The following is a 24610-nucleotide window of genomic DNA, read 5'->3' as shown; positions in this document are numbered from 1 at the left end:
CTTTTTCTCTTTTCCACCAGTGTCAGTCACCACAGCCAAATATGTGCTGGACTCCACCCCTGTGGAGACACTCAGACGTTCTAAGTCCGCTGACACTGCTCTTGTTGAGGACAGGAGCCGCCCTCCGTCTGTGAGAAGTGAGAAGCCTTTGTCAAAAGTCTGTTTGGCTAAAAGGTCTAAAACCCTTCTGTCTTCGAGTGGCTCTTCAACAGACCACCATGTAATTGACACATGCAGTGAGGATGTCACTCTGCCCACCAGGAGTATGTCAGTTGTGAGCAACAACAGTTTGAAGAGAGCCTCTCCTCTCCACGGCAGTGGATTGAGTGAAAGTTGCAAACCTCTTGTGGCTCTAAAAGACGTAACAGTGGCAGTCAGCCAAGAAGGCTTTAGCAAAACTGCAAAGAAGACGCTCAGCTTGATCCTAAATGTGATCAAGTGTAGAGTGGCCAACTCTGAGAGTTCATCTGTTGGGCAGATTGCAAGTGAGGAGTGTCTGATAGCCACTAACATGTTAGACTCTGTACTGGAGAGCCTTGACCAGTTGCCTGACATGAGCGCTGCCGATGAGATCACAAGGACAGAATCCCATACCTCTATCGCAATGGACGAGACAGGTTCACGGTCAATGCTTGTGAGCCAACAAGAAATAAACATATCTGACACCAATATCATAGTGAAAACTATAATGGACACATTGAAGACGGACGACCCAGAGATGACTTCAGCAGAAGAACATCTGGATAGGCTCCTGTCAGTTGAAGCCCTTCAAGGTGCATCTGGCAACCTGATCGCAAAGGTCCATGGTCTCATTCAGGAGATAACCATAAACCGTCAGCTTCAATCCATGGTTGGCCACAGAAGCCTCTCTCAACCAGCGCTGCCTAAACCAGCCCTGAGGAAGCTGTCAAAGGACGATGCCTCAGAGCTCATTTACAACTTTGCCCAGACTTCTGTTAGGAGACTCCTGGGGCAGTGTATGGGAAGGCCTTTGCCACCATCAGCTGAAATGGTTTTGGATCAGGTCATCAAGTTGATGACAGACGTGGTGATGGACAGCCTGACTTATGTGTCCAAGTCTACAATGGAGGATGGTAAGTGAAAGTACCTCTTTTCATCTGCATAGGACTTAATTGTAACATGATGCTCAATACATTGCGTTTTATGATGTAAAATTCACTGGTTGTGTCCAAAATGGCACCTTCTTCCATATTTAGTGCACTACTTTTGACCAGACCCTATGGGTCCTGGTCAAAAGTAGTGCACTATAAAGTGAAGAGAATGCCATTTGGGATGCAGTGACTGACTTCAATGGCTGCGTCCTCTTCTCCCAGTTATTGTACACAGGTCGGTCACACTAGCGTGCTCTTCTCACTCAGACACCAGCAATGCCACAAGTGACATCACTCATGGTGTTGTAGCTGACCTTAATGCTACTGAGGAATTCCCTGCCAGGAGCCTTAGCCCGGCTGATGTAAAGGCTGACGGCATGGCCCGCCTTCCCTCTGCCAGAGGGGAAGAGACTAAGAAGAACAGGAAGTGGCGTTTCCTACCGAAAATGCATAAGTTTCCAAAGATCATGATTAAGGTAGGGTGCTCTGTGTTTTGAGATTACATCTGTAAGGCAGGGCTGAATTTTACCCTACAGATTCACTACACCCCTATTGTCTCTCAGCATTAGAACAAAACTGTTGTCATTGTCTTTAGGAGGTTGAGTGAGGACGCTGTAATGCAATCCTAATACACATGGGAGAGAGTCAATGGCTATGTCCCAAATGGCACCCTATTCCCTATATAGTGCACTACTTTTTACCAGCGCTCTATGGGCCCTTTTCAAAAGTAGTGCCTTACGTAGCGAATAGGGTGCATTTTGGGATGCACACTCTGTATTTTACACAGGCTCAGTTGTCCTGATGTGTTTTGTCAACAGCTGTTCAAGACAAAAGGGGAACCGAAGAGCCACCCTAAACAGGATGCACTGCCTACCAAACGTCTCAGAGAGACTCATATTTCACAGGGTAAGTGATAAGCATCGATAATGTCATATTGATGTATCACCCTATGACAAGCTTGTTAAAACAGTGACAACAGATACAGGCAGACCGACGGACAGACAGGCAGACGGACAGGCAGGCAGACAGACAGACAGGCAGGCAGGCAGGCAGGCAGGCAGACGGACAGGCAGACAGACAGACAGACAGACAGACAGACAGACAGACAGACAGACAGACAGGCAGACGGACAGGCAGGCAGACGGACAGGCAGGCAGACAGGCAGACAGACAGACAGGCAGACAGACGGACAGGCAGACGGACGGGCAGGCAGACAGACAGACAGGCAGGCAGGCAGACGGACAGGCAGGCAGACGGACAGGCAGGCAGACGGACAGACACAAACACACACATTCATTTTCTGATTATGAAATGTTCTTATGACAGATGCTGAGTGTGAGGTTCCAGAGGTTCCATCCACTTCCCCTCCCAAGGAGGACCTGACAACCACACCGGCCCCTGCTCCCCAGGAGTCCCAGTCCCGTAAACGCCCACTCATAGTCAGGGTGTTACACGCTCTCTCCAGAGCCATCTCCAAACCATTCAGAGGAGCTTCTGGGAAGAAGAATTAGCCAAATGCCTGATTTTATTAATATTATATTTTAATCAGAGCCTTTATTTAATAAAACATTACTGCATTGATTTCTGTCTATAGTAGTCTTCATGTATGTGCAAGATAACGGTAAAGTACTTCAAATCACATAGTCAAAAGTATTCATAGTGAAGTACCGTTTATGATTATTGATTGTGGAAATACACATAATACAGAAAAGTTGTTGTCACATACAAAGACAGACATAAAGGAGAACTCCGTAGACCAGTCACATTCTCAAGCCATAACTAAATCCATGAATGGATCTCCTATAAGATGACAGGAGAACATTTGTAACACTTTCTATGAATCCAGGCTCTGTCGCAGCCGGCCGCGACCGGGAGACTCATGGGCGGCGCACAATTGGCCCAGCATCGTCCAGGGTAGGGGAGGGAATGGCCGGCAGGGATGTAGCTCAGTTGATAGAGCATGGCGTTTGCAACGCCAGGGGAGTGGGTTCGTTTCCCACGGGGGGCCAGTAAAAAAAAATATATACATATATATATTTATTCACTAACTGTAAGTCGCTCTGGATAAGAGCGTCTGCTAAATGACAAAAAAAAAAAAAAAAAAAAAAAAAAGCCTATATCTATAATGCATACACTCAAGTCATTTACATTTACATTTTAGTCATTTAGCAGACGCTCTTATCCAGAGCGACTTACAGTTAGTGAATACATAGATATATATATATTTTTTTATACTGGCCCCCAGTGGGAATCGAACCCACAACCCTGGCGTTGTGACCACTGCGCCACTCAGGAGTATTTACATTTTACATTTTAGTCATTTAGCAGAAGCTCTTATCCAGAGCGACTTACAGTTAGTGAGTGCATACATTATTTTATTTGTTTATTTTATTTTTATTATTTTTTTATATATATATATATTTTTTTTTCATACTGCCCCCCCGTGGGTATCGAACCCACAACCCTGGGGTTCATACTGTCATACACTCATAATGACTTAATTGAGTTAAGTGTTAAGTTAAGTGCAGTTATAAACACATAATGAGGGCTTATTATGTATTTCTTGCAATAAAAAAAGAAAAATGCTACTAGTTTATTAAATATTCATGACTGCTATTGCACGGCTCATGTCCACACTTCTGTACAATAGGGGGCAGTAATGCACCATAACGTTGGATGCCAACTGTCTATAAACCCCACTGAAGAAGAAAAAGCTACTCATGTAATGCATGCTGGAAAGCAGACAAAAACTAATGATTTGCAAGAGATCTAAACACGATTTATAAGCTACTGAACAACAAGTCCAAGAAAGCATTGCTAACCGCGTTTGCACTTTGAACAGATTTCTCGACAATAATAATGGAAGATGTGACTGGGGCTCAGCTCATTGCAGAGGCACTAAAAGCTCAGGTGAAGTGTGTGCAATTTATATAAAACAGTGTTATACTGTGTAACCGTGTTGCTAAGAATATATTAGTCGCTGATCATGTCCTTGGCAGTGAGAATGTAGCACTACGAGTTGTGAAAGTGTGCCATAGGTCATTGCACTGGTATAGCTAACTATTAATATTGTTGTAGAAAAACATTTAGATGTTTATGTGGAATAGCATATGTTAACATAGTGAGTTTTTGTCCTGGGTCCGCCTGGGTCCTGCAGTCGGTGAAAAGCAATTGCACTGCCTGCATCTCAGAACTGCGGCTGCCTTGATCTCATGAGGTTATCGTTGCCCGCGTGTGCATGACGTCAGAGAAAGTCGGGATCAAGTCGGACACAAATCTAACCAGCATGCATTGGGCGGTGATCGCTGGTAATCGATTCTGCGCAGACCTGGCTCATCTCAAATGGGCCTCTTGTCTATGATCTGTCGGCATGGTTATACTGGCCTGTGGCCTTGTTGGAGGCCTTGATGATATCGGAGGGGGGCTCCCATTTGAAGCAGGGCTCCAGATTGGCCATCTTTATGGTCATTATTGAGGACAGGGTGCCATCCAATGCTAGGCTGTTTCTTCTCTTGGTTTTGTTCAGTCCCACAACTGAAAACACCCTCTCAGCATCTGCGTTTGCATGGGGCAACACCAGGACAAGCTTGGCGACGGCAGCAAGCCTCTCGAATTCTTTGGCTCCTGTCACCTATGGAAAATGCACCAAAACACAATGGAAAAACATACCTTGATTTTTTATTGATTAATACTGTGAATATACTGTAGGTTGATCCATTAACAAAGTTCAGATAAAAACATGCATAATTTGAAACATGCATGACACATATATGCATGCAACAATTTTAAGCAACAGATGTAGCCAAGCCACACCTGCCAAAAGAAAAGACAAAAAAGGAAAAAAAAATTACATTATGCTTCCGGGTTGCCATTTCAGCCCAGAAGCTTTCCATTTCAGTTTAGTCCTGCAGGGATATCATTGGCATGGTCTGATAATTTAGAAACTCCTCACCCAGAAGGTCATGCTCCTCTGGCCAATGGTATGGGAGGAGATGGGGAAACCTATTTATGAAAGTAGAGTTACAAGTTGTTACGTTTTAGGTATATAGTCATCAACCAGCAGCAGTTCATACACATCTTTGAGGAGAAGCCACATAAGAATATCTCATGTGCAGTTTAGGAGTGAACACACCTCATCATAAAACACAGGGTATTTTAGCTAAGATGAAAGACAATAATTAGAGAAAAAAAACGAACCTTTCAACAAAGTACAGGACATCTTCGATGTCACTTTCAGCCCTCTGCCGTACATCTACAAATTGTGCGTGCTTGATCAGTGGCTCTTCCAGTGGCAGCTTCTTAAGTGCATAGTCCACAGCACTTGTCAGGAAACACAACACAGCTTCATGGAATGAATCCACCTGCTGTGGTGTGATGTCACCCTCGTCGAGTAATCTGTTAATTTTAGCCCTGGTTGTGAACCCAATACAGCATATCGGTATAATGTACAAGGCTAAATATCACATATCACAGTGTTTGATCATAATAATAGTCAAATACTAACCTGGTAAATGGTTTGCCTTTTCTTCAAAGGCAATTTCACAAGGCTCCTCATGGCACTGCAGAGCTGCTGGAACCATAAACTTGGAACATAGCTTGCGTACGAATTTCACCATCTATAACAGACATTTACAAAAATAGTAGGTGAAACCTGTTTTAGAGGACCCCTGCAGATATCAGCAAGAAACACAGAATGGAAAAAAACTGCAAAATCCAATCCCACCTCATCATGTAACAAAAATATTGATGACTGCTCTCTCTGAAGCAGCAAGTTGAAAGAAGTGAAAGTTGGTACGGTGGCTTGGAAGAACAGCAGGTACACTTCTGTCATGGGGACAGTGAATGTCTGCACAAGTCTCTTGAACCTGGCCTGATTTTCATCTTGAATCAATCAATAAATAACACAAAACAAGTTGTCATTAATACAAGTATGTGACTAACAATCCATGTAGTTGCTGCATAATGAAATTGAAAATTGATGACCATACTAGCAGATTTGTAGTAGCTGGCCAGAGGTTCATACAGCCTCAGGATCCTGGTCACACAACGTTCAAGGCTTAGCCAACGGACCGAGATATGCAGGAGGACCTCCATGTACTCCGCTTCATGGAGCTCACAAAACTCTGTTTTAGACATTAAATCCATATCATATATTTTCTACAGCTCAGCATTTCAGTATTACACTTAATAGTATCAAACATGCATACCTGACAGGTATCCTTTCCGATTTGTGCTACCCTTGAACCAGTAACCGATGTCCACTACCATATCCTCCAAATCAAAACCGGACACCTGCAATGCATAAATCAATCGTAACGCATTCAGTCAATGCATGTAATTAGGATACAAATAAAAAGTTACATGTAAAGATAAATCAGGCCTTAACTCACTTTAAAAAATCTTTAAAAAATCCCACTCCTGCAGCTTTGGCGGTGTTATGTGCCACATGACAAGGACAACCATGAATATAGGTGTTGGAATGCTTCTGGAGCACCCTAGAGGCAATGGAATTACGTGGTCCAATGTTCACAGCTGCATTGTAAACTGAGAGACCAAAGCAGTTCTCCCAAGGGATGCCATGCTCCTCTATGGTGGAGTTAATTTTGGTGAAGATCTCACTTGCTGGCCCACATCTCCTCCCACTTGTTGTGCACATATTTAAGAACTGGTGGACAACTTTGCTGCCCATGAAGACCCGGACAGTAAGCGGGTTCATCTTTTCCACTCCTATAATGACAAGTTAGAATCATACAGATGTTCATGTTATTAGATGTTTAAAAATACACAAAGCACATGTTTTGCAGATGAGAAAAATCTCAAATAGTTTGTGAAATACCAGTGTCATTCGACCCATCCGTAACAAGGGTATACGGGGCTTTTTTCATCTCCTTCACAAGCTCCTGTGTGAAATATGGTGCGAGTGCTTCATTGGTAATGCAGGATGACTTAGTCCTGGCACACCTGTACTCCTGCGCTGTCTTCGAATCTCCGAAACATTATTTTAGGAGAGGCCCCAGGTGGTCCACAAAGGCTAGGGGGACGTTGTGAACTACCAACCCAGCTGTCATTTTGACCTCAGCCCTTCTTGTCTGTAAGAAATAACAAATTATTAATCCTCCCAAAATACCATAGTTTATTTAAAATAGACGCCTGCGATAATAGGGCACAGGTAAAAAACACATTCAGCAACTAAGATCTCAAATTAAGAAAACTGGACTGTACTACACTGAAATACAAACCACAAATTAGTCAAAACTATCAACCATGACTTTACCGTGATCAACTAGAACACAAAACTCTTGATTGAACCTTGACAGAATCATTACACATATCATACCTTAACCTCTTGTGCAGACATACCCCCAACAGATGGAACGGCCATTGCATATTGGGATATTGTGGCTGTGGACAGGAGAGCTCGTTGCTTATCTTGGTGGCCTTTTGCTTTTTATATGGCGCACTACATCTGTCACACCCTGGTGGCAACATGAGTTTTCAATACGGCAGACTGCACACCAGTAGTGCATGTTGAGGCTCCCTCTGGTAATAAATGGCCATGAAGAGGTCCACTCATTTTTGAAAATGGATCTATATGTTGCTGCTCCAGCCAGAGCACGACTCTTCTGGCCCTGCTGTTGGATTGGGGGGGTCTCTTCTTTCTGTCCCTCTGTGTCTTCTTCCATCTGCCCTGTTGGTTGTTCTATTTGTCCTGTCTGTTGCTCCTCTGCATGTGCGTCAATCTGTCCTGTCTGTTGCTCCTCTGCTTGTTTGTCAGTCTGTCCTGTCTCCTGCTCTCTCTGTCCTTTGTGTTGCTCCTCTGTCTGTTGTCCTGTTGTTTCTATCAATCGTTCTGGCTGTTCTGTCAGTGTGTTTGTCTGTCTTTTCTCACTTGGCTGGTTCTTTAAATAAAATAAAAGGTTTCGCTTTTGTCCTGGCAAAGGTCTCTTACGGGACATCTTTGAAACCTTAAACAATTAAAATGGTCATGTTGGTTTAATAACTCTACTCTCAGTTACAAAAACATACCTACTTCTATTGCACACATTTCCTGTATTTATGTTAAATTCTTTGGAATACATCTTACCTGTTCGAAATCAGCTGAGTTTACATTCACCACACTAAATCATGTTCACACGCACAAACAAATAATTTATTTCAAGATTTAAAGTTTAAGAGAGTGAGTATTCAATTGGACGACATTTCATTGTTACATACCTAGTCTCAGCTCAGCTTCTTATCAGACTTCTTCAGGGCGGCAGGTAGCTTAGTGGGTAAGAGCGTTGTGCCAGTAACCGAAAGGTTGCTGGTTCTAATCCCCGAGCCGACTAGGTGAAAAATCTGTCGATGTGCCCTTGAGCAAGGCACTTAACCCTAATTGCTCCTGTAAGTCGCTCTGGATAAGAGCGTCTGCTAAATGACAAAAAAAAAAAAAAGGTAGTGACCTGCTCATCTTATGTTGACTTTCACGGCAATGGTATCTCTTCTTCTGTCGCTAACTTCGGGGTGCAGCACATATGGTTCATTGGCGCTCATCAGCGCCATCTACCGTCGGGGAGTTTGAAAAAAGGAACGAACGAGTCTCTGCCGATTTTTTTTGCTTGAGAAATTGGATGTGTGGCGTGAGTGCGTGTGAAAACAGGCAAAAACGTGTGTCACACGGCGAAAGCGTGAGAGTTGGCAGCTCTGTGTTAACACCCTTGTTGATGCATGCCAATGTGTGTGTCAATGCAAAGAAAATCTAAACTACATTGTAACAATTCATATACAATTCAGAATGAAAATGTATGCACTCACTAACTGTAAGTCGCTCTGGATAAGAGCGTCTGCTAAATGACTAAAAATGTTTTAAAAAATGTAAATATACTGTATCTACATGTATCTCTCTACAGAATGTAGAATATATGTTTGGAATAGTTGGTGTTCCAGTCATTGAAGTAGCTATGGCAGCTCAAGCCTCAGGAATCAAGTATGTGGGAATGCGCAATGAACAAGCCCTAAGCCACCTTTTTATTACTAAACCAGCTCTCCCCAAATCATGTGATATTAACTACCCTTACATAGACTACAGGAGCGTGTAGTGTGTGAGGGTCAGTTTCATAGCTTTTTTGCATTGCTAATTATGTCTGCCTGTCTGTCTGACCCTTTGTGTGTCTGTCTGCCTGTCTTCCTGTCTTTCCCTCTGTCTGTCTGTTCCTCTCCAGTCCAGGTGCATGTCTGGTTGTGTCTGGACCGGGACTCATCCATTCACTTGGTGCAATGGCCAATGCTAACATGAACTGCTGGTATGCTAGAACTCCACAAACAGAAGACCCTACTACTCATGTTCAGTGGCCTTTCAAAAGAAGGGATGCTATCCGCACACTGCAAAAAATGATCTGAGGACTCCAAACTATCTCAGCTTGTCAGTTGATGTCATTGTGTGATACCTCTCTCTCTGTAGGCCTGTGATTGTTATTGGAGGCTCCTCTGATCAAAACCAAGAGACCACTGGGGCGTTTCAAGAGTTTCCACAGGTACCGATTCAACCATGACATTTCTGACTATTGAACATTAGGGGATGGTATCCCGGGACACAGATTAAGCCTAGTCATGACCTAAAAAGCAAACTCAATAGAGAATCTCTGTCTGGGAAACTGGCCCTAGCAGTTTAATTGCTGAAAGAGGAAATCATTTGTTATTTGTGGTCCTCTTTCTCTGTCAGGTGGAGGCATGCAGATTGTACAGTAAGTTCTCTGCTAGGTCTAGCAGTCTGGATATGATCTCCTCAGTGGTAGAGAAGGTATACAGTCTACTCTGACTCCCTCTGTGTAGTCCTCTTCATATCATTTGGTATCACCTGCAATTGTCTGTTTTCTGACCTCTAATTTTCCAGCTTAGCAAGGTACCTTAACTGCTTCATAAGAGCACAGCACAGCCTTAATTGATCTGAATGGAAGGGTGTTTGGTCTGTCTAAGGCAGCACGCACTAGCATGTATGGACGTCCAGGTGCTGTATACGTAGACATATCTGGGGACATGGTCAATGCTAAATTGGACAGGAGCAGAGCCAGGTTAGTGGCCATCACTGTCTTTCATCCATTTAAAATGTATACTAATGCGTTACTGTTGAATATGTATACCTCTGAATTCACATCACCGTAGTCATTTTTATTTTATTTTGTTATACCTTTTAACGTCTGAAGTGAACCAGAAATTAAATTACTTAGAAAATATAGCACTATATCAAAATATTCTCATCAGAGAATAGCAATAAGCCTCGATAGACCTTCATGATGTATTTACATATGCAATACAGTTGCTAGGTAACATGTTTAATGTTTGACCTATTATTTATTATTTCCTTTGTCAGAGAGGTGCCCTGTAGTCCACCTCCTCCTGTGAGTATGGCTGACCATATGGCGATCACAGAAGCACTGGCGGTCCTGAAAGGAGCCAAACGGCCTTTACTCATCATTGGCAAATGTAGGCATTGCTTTTTTAATAGCCAGATAATCTGGGGGAAACAGAACTAAAATGTTGCATAATTGCGTCAGATACTTGGTTAAGGTCTGGGGAGATGTTAAGAGAAAGATACTAACGCCACTTGCGAAGTTTCCACCCCCCTAAACGGAAACTCTCTGCAAGTTTCAGGCAAGTTTATGGGCCAAATGTCCCCTCCCCTTCTGAAATTGAAAAGATGCGAGTACCTGCGAAATCGGGATTTGTCCAAATGATTAGTGGTGAAAAATCAGCGTACCGGAACAAAGTTGTCACATCCCAGTCTGTTGACAGACGCTACTTCCAGTTATGTTACGTGCGTCTGTCCAGGAGAGATCAATAGCCAGGTGAGACGCACCGTAACACATATAGCACTGTACCACAGCCGGGGCGGCAAGTAGCTTAGTGGTTAAGAGCGTTGTGCCAGTAACCGAAAGGTCGCTGGTTCTAATCCCCGAGCCGACTAGGTGAAAAATATGTTGATGTGCCCTTGAGTAAGGCACTTAACCCTAATTGCTCATGTAAGTCGCTCTGGATAAGAGCGTCAGCTAAATGACTAAAATGTAAATGTACCACGGTTCAGTCGAAAATAGGGCCACGTTCAGTCGACAAATGTTGTTGACATGATTTCTCATTCTACCTGTCCGAGAGGCACGTTCGTTCTACATGCTATATTTCTATCTGAACGTTGCACAACGTTTTGCTCAGCTGAATGCATCCCAGTTGTGAAGGCCAGTCTGTTGAAATCCGTGTGGCAGTGCCCTCTGTCTGTGTCCCTCTGCAGGTGCAGCCCATGGAAGAGCAGAGGGGGCTCTGAAGGAGCTGGTGGAGGGGTGTGACCTGCCCTTCCTGCCCACCCCCATGGGTAAAGGGGTGCTGCCTGACGATCACCCCAACTGTGTTGCTGCTGCCCGCTCCAGGTCAGCCTCTCCTTCTCTCAGCTGGCATCATATTCATGTACAGACCATTGACTGTATAAGTAGGACCAATAATTTCCCTGACCATTTGAACGGACCACGAAACTCCTGAAATCCCTATCTATAACTAGTCTCTCCTGGCCAGGTCATGTCAATGTAAACTGGTGTCAATCAAACAACTACACTACTCCTATAACTAGCCTCTTTTCATTACATTTTGTTTTGTCCCTGCTCTCCTCCTCCTCTCTTCCTATCCTCCTCCTCCTCTCTTCCTATCCTCCTCCTCCTCTCTTCCTCCTCCTCCTCCTCTTCCTATCCTCCTGGTTCTATGGTCTTGGTGGGGACTGCAGAGCTCTGCTCCAGTCTGATGTTGTGGTCCTACTTGGTGCCAGACTCAACTGGATCCTGCACTTTGGCCTTCCCCCCAGGTTTGACACCCAAGTAAAGGTCATCCAGCTAGGTCAAAGGTCACCAGTAGGGTTTCTTTTTTTTCCTTCTTTTTTTCGGATTTTCTTCTTATTCCGTTCTGATTTCTGGAATCTTCCAACAGGGATTTCTGGGAATTTTGGGAAAGTAACTGTAATTTTGCAACCCTAGTCACAGGTCATTTCATAGTGAACTACATTTCATTGTAACCAGGTATAAAGGTATTTGACTCAGTCTATTGGATTTAGTCTATCAATTATATAGCTTCTCTATAAGTCTTTGTGGTCTCTCCAAATAATGTCATGGCTGTCTTAGTGCTGTACAGTACATCTATATTTAAGCAATAAGGCCCGAGGGGGTGTGGTATATGGCCAATATACCACGTCTAGGGGCTGTTCTTAAGCACGATGCAACGCGGAGTGCCTCGATACAGCCCTTAGCCGTGGTATATTGGCCCTATACCACAAACCCCAGAGGTGCCTTATTGCTATTATAAACTGGTTACCAACGTAATTCGAACAGTCAAAATACATTTCAAATCAAATCAAATCAAATTTTATTGGCCACATGCGCGGAAATACAACAGGTGCAGACATTACAGTGAAATGCTTACTTACAGCCCTTAACCAACAGTGCATTTATTTTTAACAAAAAAGTAAAAATAAAACAACAACAAAAAAAGTGTTGAGAAAAAAAGAGCAGAAGTAAAATAAAAGAAGAGTAGGGAGGCTATATATACAGGGGGGTACCGGTGCAGAGTCAATGTGCGGGGGCACCGGCTAGTTGAGGTAGTTGAAGTAATATGTACATGTGGGTAGAGTTAAAGTGACTATGCATAAATAATTAACAGAGTAGCAGCAGCGTAAAAGGATGGGGTGGGGGGGCAGTGCAAATAGTCCGGGTAGCCATGATTAGCTGTTCAGGAGTCTTAAGGCTTGGGGGTAGAAGCTGTTGAGAAGTCTTTTGGACCTAGACTTGGCACTCCGGTACCGCTTGCCGTGCGGTAGCAGAGAGAACAGTCTATGACTAGGGTGGCTGGAGTCTTTGACAATTTTGAGGGCCTTCCTCTGACACCGCCTGGTATAGAGGTCCTGGATGGCAGGAAACTTGGCCCCAGTGATGTACTGGGCCGTACGCACTACCCTCTGTAGTGCCTTGCGGTCGGAGGCCAAGCAGTTGCCATACCAGGCGGTGATGCAACCAGTCAGGATGCTCTCGATGGTGCAGCTGTATAATTTTTTGAGGATCTGAGGACCCATGCCAAATCTTTTCAATCTCCTGAGGGGGAATAGGCTTTGTCGTGCCCTCTTCACGACTGTCTTGGTGTGTTTGGACCATGATAGTTCGTTGGTGATGTGGACACCAAGGAACTTGAAGCTCTCAACCTGTTCCACTACAGCCCCGTCGATGAGAATGGGGGCGTGCTCAGTCCTCTTTTTTTTCCTGTAGTCCACAATCATCTCCTTTGTCTTGGTCACGTTGAGGGAGAGGTTGTTATCCTGGCACCACACGGCCAGGTCTCTGACCTCCTCCCTCAACGTGACCCATGTTATACGGTCAGATATACCACAGCTTTCAGCCAATCAGCATTCAGGGCTCGAGTCACCCGGTTTATAAAAGGGAACGTGTGTGTGTCAGCCTTAGCATTATGTGGTGCTGCCTGGTTATTTCTGTTGTGTTTAGCTTGAGGTTTGGCCACTCCTCCAGCTGCTGTTACATGTGTCACGCACGGCGCTCTTCCTGTCGTGTCGTTGCTGGTATGTTGTAGTAACGTTCCACATACGTTATTTATGTCAAGGTCAATGTCAAGGTTGATCTGTGTGCTGAGGAGATGGGGAACAACGTGCAACCTGCTGCTGCTCTCCTGGGGGACATCAATACTATTGTCAAGCAGGTAACACAACACAGTCCTGGGGGACTGGAGATCCTGGTTTGAATCCAGGCTCTGTCGTAGCCGGCCGCGACCGGGAGACCCATGGGGCGGCGCACAATTGGACCAGCGTCGCCTAGGGTAGTGGAGGGAATGGCCGGCTCAGTTCGTAGAGCATGGTGTTTGCAACGCCAGGGTTGTGGGTTCGATTCCCACGGGGGGTATGACATTTTTTTATAACGTATGCACTAACTGTAAGTCGCTCTGGATAAGAGCGTCTGCTAAATGAGGGCAATGTGGGGCATTCTTATTTTTCCTCCACTGATGATGATATCCAATCTGTTTATTCTTACTTTTGTGAGTCAGTACCCAAGAACAACACAGTCATTTTTCAGAACACAATGAGAATTACTCAGAATGACAGTTTGTTTTACACCACTGTGCTAGTACAGGATAAAGTTGAGCTGAAGGGGATGTTAGATAGTGAGTCCATGGCTACTACTCTGCGCGCAGATATTGTACCTCGGTTGAGGGAGGCAGGAGTGGTAGAGGGGAACTTTCTAGCTCCTTCAGACATCATCCTGGTGGGTTGTGGTGGGAACAAACTAGCCCAGTGGGCATGTGTGACTTAAAAATTCAACTTTATGGCTTCTGTTATGTAGTCCCAGTGCTTATTGTTGATGGGCAGGTTGATGAACTCATTGTGGGAACTAATGTGTTGAAGTCTCTGATTAGACAGTGAGTTTCTATGTGCTCACGCAGGTGCCCGAGAGCTGTGGCTGCACCAAGGGCTAAGCTATTGTGTGTTGTCTCTTCGTGTACAGGTATGTCATTTATTTTGTCAGAATTATGTTGTATATCATTTTACTTGTATTGTATAGTGTGTTGTTAGGCACTGAATGTGTGCATGCAGCACCTGTTCTCTTTTGCCTGACCTTCAACTAGCAAGGTGCCCGAGAGCTGTGGCTGCACCAAGAGCTAACATATTGTGTGTTGTCTCTTCGTGTGCAGGTCGAATAAAAATTATCCAACCATCAGAATTCCAGTTGTGGCAGTGTCCTAATTACGTGACCTGCCGACTGGTCAGCTCAAGCCGACCGCCGGAGCTGTGCATGTGGATGAGGTGCACGACCTGCGCATGTGAATTTGTTGATGGCTTACTGTAAGTGAATATATACTGTAAACAGTGAAAGTGAATGTAGCATATTCATTAGATACAGGTATTCGTGCTTATTTGTATGTTTTGGATGAATTTGTTTATTGCATTTATTTTTTTTGGTATTTGAATGCACTAAATTACATTGTATTTTAGTGCTCTGTTGAGCCATGGAAGATTCTCAAATCCATAAGACGTGTTATGCTGGGGATTTTAGTGTGGGTAGAGGGAGGGGTGTCCTTCCATTTACACCAATTGTACAGTCAGCTCCTGGGAGTAGAGCGTTTGCTAGTCCTGAGTTTGCAAGCACTGGGAGGGGTAGGCTGTTTGTTCCACCTGACCAGGGTATCCCACCTCTGTCTTTTGAAGTACCATCATCCACAGTACTCGGTGATAATGGGATGCCTCCGAGTCAGCTTAGTGACCTTATTAAGCAGATTGGTTCAGAGATAGGAGAATCTATCAGAGCGAGTTTACTGCAGCCTGGGGTTTCAAGTCTTTCTCCTGCCCGTCCCCCTCACCAACCCCAGCAGTTTCCCCTGCCTGAGCAGTGTGGGTCAACCTTTATTGATGCGTCCAAGCTGAATCTGGTTGTGAAGTCAGATGTTAGTGCTCCACCTCTTTTTAGGGGTGATGGCTCAGATAAGTACTCTGTCCTGGAGTGGGAGGAGTTAATGGAAGTCTACCTAGAGAAGAGGGGTTACACTGGGTCTGGGAATGAGATGAGGATTCCTAGTCAATGAACTTGTCATAAATCAACATAGGATATGCCCCCCCCCCACAAGACTCAAATATATATATATAATGGAAATGTAAGCAAGGGTTGAGCTTCTTCAGACAGGGGCATTCCTGTGCCGTTTCAGAAAGTTCATGGAAAAAACGAATCACTGATGCATTTTGTTCATGTCTTATGATTGACTTGGGCAAATGAATGCGTTTTCTAACAAGTTGAATAGATTTAGTTGATTTCTTACTAAGTTCAATAAATGTTTGAATATTGTTGAATTTCGGTTTAATGTCTGGATTCCGTGATTCGGTCCGCAACGCCTATTTTATAGGGCCCTAGTCAATGAACTTGTCATAAATCAACATAGGATATGCCCTCTTCCCCCCCCCCCCCAACAAGACTCAAATATATATATATATATATATATATATATATATATATATATATATATATATATATATATATATATATATATATATATTGGAAATGTAAGCAAGGGTTGAGCTTCTTCAGTTTGTGTCACAAAGTGGATATGTTTCTGTGTGCCTTTCAGAGTGAGTGACACATTGACTTTATATAGTGTACCAAGAGTTATTCCCTCGCTTACGGCCATACCAGCCTGAATACGCCCGATCCTCCCTCCTCCATAGACACTAAAGTACTCCCCTTTATAAACATACTTTCAAATTTCTCTCGTTTTGCATTATACATTAATTCCACCTGCTTTCTTAAACCTGCTTTAAAGATTACCCAGATATTCACCTTTTTCCCTTCAAAATGTTTCATATTCCTTCTACAGTAAATTGCATACCTCACAAAACTCAAAACAATATTCAACAGGTACACATTCACACCCAAACATTTCCCCATTACTCCAAATAATATTAACCTATCCCATGCAAAACTTTCTAAAAACTCTTTTCTCCAGTGCCTCCACAACAAAAGTTTTACTTCCTTGAAAAAACCTGTCAGACTTGGACATTCAACAAATAAATGCAACAAAGACTCTGGCTTCATCATACACACATCACATTCCCGCTGTACATCGCGGTTTATCTGATGTAAAATAATATTTGTGTATATACGATTATGCCGTACCATAAAATCCATGTTCTCACAATTTCGTTTATTCCCAAACAAAACCAAATTCTCCCACATCAAAGAAACATCCAAATCAATAAACATTTTTCTCCACATCCTCTCAGCCGCAGGCCTCACACACACAGACTTCAACATACACTTGTACAATCTTTTCTGTGTTACTTTTGATAATACTTGTTTCCCCGATCCTTTACCCACATAGAGACTTGGCAGCACATACAAGTCCTCATATTCCCCCTCCCCATTTATCACTTTTATCCACTCACCCGGAATGCATAATTTAATTCTTTCGTATATCTGTAATACTAATTTTCTCTCCACTGTATCATCAAACTCCCACACAGTATCCAGAATTGCCTGCCCCCTTAAAAACCCCGGTATAACCTCGTAAAGAAAATCTTTTACCAATATTAACCCAGCCTTCATGAACATTTTGTTGTACAGCACCTTCCCACCACTCTCTATTTTCGGATTCAAAAACACAGGCTGATTAAATATGTTGTCCTTATTTGTACATGTGTACTCAATCTTAGGAAGAAATTCCCCCCATGCCAAGAACACCTCTTTATAGAACTCAGGCAAACCCTCCAACATATCCTTCTTCCATGACATCAATAATCCACTTTCTTCACAACCACCACTTCTGTACAAAAAATGTTTAAAAAACCTTTTCCATCCATAATCTACCTCCCCATATAAGTATTTTTGCACAGTTTTTATTCTCATTGCTTTTCTCTTCACATCCAAATCCACCAATTTCAACCCCCCATCCTTTAAATCCGAGATAAGAGTTGCCCTTGCAATCCTAGTCCCCTTCCCCTCCCATAGGAAATCTGTAACCAAACCATTGAATTCTTTTAACACCCATTGTGGCATATCCAACGAACCTAGAACATAGATACATTTGGATGCCACCAAATAATTAATCACCACCACCTTCCCCCTCAAGAACAGTTTTCTTGCCTTCCAATAGGATAGAGTATGTTTTATTTTATTCAAAACCCCAGTCCATGTCTCATCTCTCGTCCCTTCTTTATCCACCCCCAAAACCACCCCTAAAGTCTTTATATAACCTTCAGCCTTTTTGAAAGGGAATCCACAGTCCACTTTTTCATCTATCCCCACATACATTATTTCAGATTTTTCAACATTAAGTTTTGCCCCTGATGCCTTGCCATATACCTCAAAACACTCCATTACATTCTTCACACTTTCAACATCTATCACAGTACATGTAGTATCATCCGCATATTGCTGTATAACACTCTCCCCCCCATCCGGTATCCGTATACCTCGAATTAATTTGTTTGCTTTAATCATTGCTGCAAGCGGCTCCACCGATAAACTATAAAGAGCAGCTGATAACGGACATCCCTGCCTAACAGATCTCTCCAGAGGAAAAGAATCTGTTAAAATCCCATTACATTTTACTCTGCTCCTTGCATATCCATTCAGTAATCTAATCCAACCTATCATTCTTTCACCAAACCCACATTTCCCAAGTGTACGTAGTAAAAAGGAATGATCAACTCTATCAAAAGCCTTATTTAGATCCAAACTCATCACAAACCCCCCTTCCTCCCCCATATGCTTTATCACATCCCTTATTGTTCCCACTGTGTCAGAAATATCCCTCCCTGGTACACTATATCCTTGTGTCTCTGCTATTACTCCTCCCATAACTTTTTTAACTCTATTAGCTAAGACCTTGGCTAAGATCTTATAATCACAATTTAAAAGTGTCAACGGTCGATAATTATCCAAATTTACACGACTCCCTTTATTTGTATACAGTATGGTTAAAACTCCTGTGGCCAGCGAATCTGGCACCACTTGAGTCTTTTCAATATATTCATACAGTTTTCTTAAAATTGGAGCCAACAAATCTGCAAAAGATTTATAAAATTCCGCAGTTAGGCCATCAGACCCCGGACTCCTATTGCAATTAGCATCTAATATGGCCTCCTTAATGTCAGTTAGACTCATATCTTCATCACACATGTTTTTTTCCCCTTCTGTTAACTTAGTATCCACGTGTTCAAGCACCTTATCCATACAGGAATCATTAACCTCTTCTTTTTTAAATAAACATTCATAATATCTCTCGACCGTATCCAGAATCCCCACCAAATCATTAACCTTTTCCCCTTTATCATTAATTAACTCCGTAATATAAATCTTCTCTTGTCTTCTTTTTTCTAAATTCAAGAAAAATGAAGTACACCTTTCCCCCTCTATCGCATATTGCACTCTACTCCTTACAATCGCCGCATTACATTTCTTCTTCTCATATTCATCAAGTGCATCCTTAGCCAGTAAATAATCCTCCACCCCATGACCTTCATCCTTTTCTATACACTCAAGTTCATGTTTAACCTTCTTACGTAGTTCCCTCTCCTTCTTTTTCAAAAAATAATTCCTCTTAACAGCATATTTTATAGTCAATTCCTTACATTTGGTTTTCAGCTCCTCCCACCACAACCCCATATTCACCTCCATTAACTGTTGTCTTTTGGCCTTCCCAATACATTCTGATATCATCTCAATATAATTTTCCTCCTCTAGCAAGCTATTATTTAAACACCACAGCCCACCAGATTTAGTATGTGTCCTTACTCCACAAGAAAATACCATCGCCGCATGATCACTAAAAGCTGTAAAAACATACTTAATTTCTTTCATAAAATTCCTTAAACCCTCATTTACTAAAACCAGATCTATTCGCGTCTGTTTCAACTCCCCTAAAACCACCTGCCTTCTAGAAATTCCTCTCTTGTTCGGATTCTCATCCCTCCATATATCAATCAAACTGTTTTCAAACATAATCTTCCTTAAGACCCCCCTAGATACGTCATTTCTAAAAATAGCTCCCCTTTTCATATCTAATCTATTCATTTTAACATTAAAATCCCCTACTAAAATACAGTTACCCTTGCACCATTTCCCTAATTCTAAAAATAAATTATTTCGCTCTATCTCATTATTCGGCGCATAAATATTTATAATCCTAAAAACCCTATTCATATATTCAAAATCCAAAATTAAAATCCTCCCATTATTATCATTATATATCTTCTTCACATTTTCTACTACATCCTTCCTTAATAAAATTGCAACCCCACTTGAATTTCCCCTGCCATTGTTAACATAAATAAAATCCCTCCATATTTTTTTTACTTCTAAAACACATGCATTATCCCAGTGCGTCTCTTGAATACATAAAATATCTGAATTCTTCATTTGTACTATTCTATTAAATTTTCCCATTGTTCTCAAACCATTTGCATTTATTGACATTATATTTACCATTCTAATAAATAATAAAATAATAAAATATAATTTCATTATCCTCTACCTGTTATCCAGTTTCTTTCCTCTTCCACCCTTTCTCTCTCCCTCTTCCCCCCGCTTTCCTCTTCCTGTATCCTTCCCTCGTTCTTTCACTCTTTTCTCCATCATCCGTGTCCGATATCTCCTCCAAGTCCATGTTATCCAGCCAACTCAACTTCTTGTCACCCTCATCCGTTGTGCTCCCCATGTTCATCTCCGTCTCTGGTATTGTCATCGTTGTGCTCCCCGTGTTCATCTCCGTCTCATGTATAGCCGTCGTTGTCGTTTCTGTTATTGTTCTCAAACTCGAACCCCTCTCCATTTCTTCACCCCCCGAGGTACTTGTTAGTACTGTGCTATCCCCCAAAACCTGTGAGTCCCCCATGCTTCCCCCCAGTCCACCCCCCCCCTCCTCCTGAAAACTCCCTCTTCTTATTTCTGAGTCCATACTACTCCCAATTTCATTCATCTTCTGGTCCTTCTCCCTTCTTCCTTCCTCCGTCTCTCCACTCTCCACCACGTCCTCTCCTCCATCTTCTTCTCCTTCTTGCGACAATACAACTGCTTCCTCGAATAGTGCTTGACTCCCCTCTTCAGCCATAACCTCTCCACAGTTGCACTCCGCCAATCTCTTTCTGCATCCACCACAGAAATTCCTTTCCTTCTCTCCGACACATTCTCTCACATAGTGTCCTTGCTTGCCGCATTTGAAACACTTAAATTCAGGGCAGTCTTTAACTATGTGCCCGGGTTGAATACACAAACGACACACTCTGACCTGTTTGTCATGAAGGACCCTAAAATATTCTGCTCCCTCCATCGTCTCAATTCTTGTAGAGTAAGGCAATGATGTCACTTTTTCTGTGAACTTGACTTTGCAAAAACGTGTCCCATCAACCACCTCCGTTCCTGGCCAAACTCTCCTCCTTATCTCCGATACGGCTGCCACTCCCCATCTACTCAGCTTGCCCAGTATCACACCATCTTCTACATATACTGGGAGATTCATAAAAGACACCACCAATTCCTTCACATTAACATCTCTCGCCAAAATCCTGGTGTCCTTTATCCGTATTCCATCCATTAAACGTTCTTTTCCTTTTCCGATTCTCATCGTAACTTCATACTTCTTTTCTCCTTTCATTCGGCATCCGTGTATTCTTTGCCATATTTCATTCCTTCTTTATCTTCATTTTTCTTCCGTTGCGCCCTTTCGTTGTCTTTGTCCATTCCGTTTGTCATTTCCATGTTGTCCGTCATAGTGCTTCAAAAAAACCCGAAAAGAAAAACTCTCCCCCAAGCAGCAAAACTGCAAGGGGGGAAGACTAACCAAACTTAAAACTATTCAACTGCAAGAACAAAAAAAAAATATATTTCTAAATCCAAATAATTAACAAAAATAGCTCTCGCGCAAACACTCTTCAGCAAACCCTCACTCATAGCTCAAAACTCGCACCTGTCGTCACTTCTCCAATCAGGATGGGCGTATTCAGGCTGGTATGGCCGTAAGCGAGGGAACAACTCTTGGTACACTATATAAAGTCAATGTGTCACTCACTCTGAAAGTGACACATAAACGTATCCACTTTGTGACACAAACTTAAGAAGCTCAACCCTTGCTTACATTTCCAATATATATATATATATTTGAGTCTTGTTGGGGGGGGGAGAGAGGGCATATCCTATGTTGATTTATGACAAGTTCATTGACTAGGGCCCTATAAAATAGGCGTTGCGGACCGAATCACGGAATCCAGACATTAAACCGAAATTCAACAATATTCAAACATTTATTGAACTTAGTAAGAAATCAACTAAATCTATTCAACTTGTTAGAAAACGCATTCATTTGCCCAAGTCAATCATAAGACATGAACAAAATGCATCAGTGATTCGTATTTCCATGAACTTTCTGAAACGGCACAGGAAAGCCCCTGTCTGTGTGCATGTGTGCGGTGCGCGCGTATGTCTACACTTTGTGTAGCCGTTAGCGATGATGCTAATGATAACCTTCTTCTGGTAGGGAAGGAATGGCTTTCCCCCAAAACCTTCGCAAGTAAATGTTAACTACAAAGTAGCCTATGCCTGCCTGGCAGAATTATACCGTGATCATTTGCATCACTCCAGTGGCCATTTGTCCTACAGCAACACCGCTTAACCAAACAAAGGTCTCTTCCTGGTGCACGCTTGCATTTAAGGGTAACTACACCCCAAAATCTAAATGTCTTCCATTTTTCCCAGACCTCAAAAATGGTCACCTGAATGATATATATATCTTGGAAATGTAAGCAAGGTTTGAGCTTCTTCAGTCTGTGTCATAAAGTGGATACTTTTCTGTGTCTCGTTCAGAGTGAGTGACACATTGACTTTATATAGTGTACCAAGAGTTGTTCCCTCGCTTACGGCCATACCAGCCTGAATACGCCCGATCTCGTCCGATCTCGGAAGCTAAGCAGGGTCGGGCCTGGTTAGTACTTGGATGGGAGACCGCCTGGGAATACCAGGTGCTGTAAGCTTTTTGTCCCAGTAGAGCGTGCTCTTGTGTCATGGAGCAATTGCCTTTTATTTATCACCCTAATAATATCATGGATTGTTATTGGACTAAATGCAGTTTGTGTGTGCTGCCCTGCCCTGCCCTGCCCTGATCAAATCAAATAATGGACATTGCGTTTCCCTCAAAATGTAGGCAGTACATACAGCCTTTGTTTTTAGTCTAGGAGACTGTCAATGTCTGTAGTCCATTAGGGCACTATAAAATCCCTTCAATGTTTTGCCTGATTCCGTTAATTCCCAAGTTCCCTTTTCTCCGTTTAGATTTCCCCGTTGACCGTTTGTCCCTGTTTTGGCAGGTTTTTCGCTCTCAAAAGTACACCTTTTTAATAGCAAAACAGCACAATTGGATGTTCTATGTCCACAACAATGTTTAAACCCTATCAGGTGACCATTTTTGAGGTCTGGGAAAAATGGAAGACATTTAGATTTTGGGGTGTAGTTACCCTTAAATGCAAGCGTGCACCAGGAAGAGACCTTTGTTTGGTTAAGCGGTGTTGCTGTAGGACAAATGGCCACTGGAGTGATGCAAATGATCACGGTATAATTCTGCCAGGCAGGCATAGGCTACTTTGTAGTTAACATTTACTTGCGAAGGTTTTGGGGGAAAGCCATTCCTTCCCTACCAGAAGAAGGTTATCATTAGCATCATCGCTAACGGCTACACAAAGTGTAGACATACGCGCGCACCGCACACATGCACACAGACAGGGGCATTCCTGTGCCCTTTCAGAAAGTTCATGGAAATACCAATCACTGATGCATTTTGTTCATGTCTTATGATTGGCTTGGGCAAATTAATATGTTTTCTAACAAGTTGAATAGATTTAGTTGATTTCCTACTAAGTTCAATAAATGTTTGAATATTGTTGAATTTGGGTTTAATGTCTGGATTCCGTGATTCGGTCCGCAACGCCTATTTTATAGGGCCCTAGTCCATGAACTTGTCATAAGTCAACATAGGATATGCCCTCTTCCACCCCCACAAGACTCAAATATATATATATATATATCTTGGAAATGTAAGCAAGGTTTGAGCTTCTTCAGTCAGTGTCATAAAGTGGATACTTTTCTGTGTCTCGTTCAGAGTGAGTGACACATTGACTTTATATAGTGTACCAAGAGTTGTTCCCTCGCTTACGGCCATACCAGCCTGAATACGCCCGATCTCGTCCGATCTCAGAAGCTAAGCAGGGTCGGGCCTGGTTAGTACTTGGATGGGAGACCGCCTGGGAATACCAGGTGCTGTAAGCTTTTTGTCCCAGTAGAGCGTGCTCTTGTGTCATGGAGCAATTGCCTTTTATTTATCACCCTAATAATATCATGGATTGTTATTGGACTAAATGCAGTTTGTGTGTGCTGCCCTGCCCTGCCCTGCCCTGCCCTGATCAAATCAAATAATGGACATTGCGTTTCCCTCAAAATGTAGGCAGTACATACAGCCTTTGTTTTTAGTCTAGGAGACTGTCAATGTCTGTAGTCCATTAGGGCACTATAAAATCCCTTCAATGTTTTGCCTGATTCCATTAATTCCCAAGTTCCCTTTTCTCCGTTTAGATTTCCCCGTTGACCGTTTGTCCCTGTTTTGGCAGGTTTTCGCTCTCAAAAGTACACCTTTTTAATAGCAAAACAGCACAATTGGATGTTCTATGTCCACAACAATGTTTAAACCCTATCAGGTGACCATTTTTGAGGTCTGGGAAAAATGGAAGACATTTAGATTTTGGGGTGTAGTTACCCTTAAATGCAAGCGTGCACCAGGAAGAGACCTTTGTTTGGTTAAGCGGTGTTGCTGTAGGACAAATGGCCACTGGAGTGATGCAAATGATCACGGTATAATTCTGCCAGGCAGGCATAGGCTACTTTGTAGTTAACATTTACTTGCGAAGGTTTTGGGGGAAAGCCATTCCTTCCCTACCAGAAGAAGGTTATCATTAGCATCAT

General features: G+C 42.8%; 1 protein-coding gene across 1 annotated transcript; it reads left to right on the top strand.

Moving 5' to 3' along the window:
• Positions 1–1009: 1009 nt before the first annotated feature.
• Positions 1010–13868, top strand: LOC311117458 (2-hydroxyacyl-CoA lyase 1-like; the record flags this gene model as incomplete). Its single annotated transcript, XM_084192382.1, has 10 exons — positions 1010–1024; positions 1931–2018; positions 9319–9394; positions 9553–9625; positions 9814–9891; positions 10068–10162; positions 10462–10574; positions 11374–11509; positions 11857–11962; positions 13743–13868. The coding sequence occupies 10 exons, from the start codon at positions 1010–1012 to the stop codon at positions 13866–13868; spliced, it is 906 nt and encodes a 301-aa protein (XP_084048508.1).
• Between the last annotated feature and the right edge of the window lie 10742 nt (positions 13869–24610).

The sequence above is a fragment of the Coregonus lavaretus genome (genome assembly GCF_964263955.1).
Source record: "Coregonus lavaretus genome assembly, contig: HAP1_SCAFFOLD_345, whole genome shotgun sequence".
Taxonomy (NCBI): Eukaryota; Metazoa; Chordata; class Actinopteri; order Salmoniformes; family Salmonidae; genus Coregonus; species Coregonus lavaretus.
This window is presented reverse-complemented; position numbering and strand designations above follow the sequence as displayed.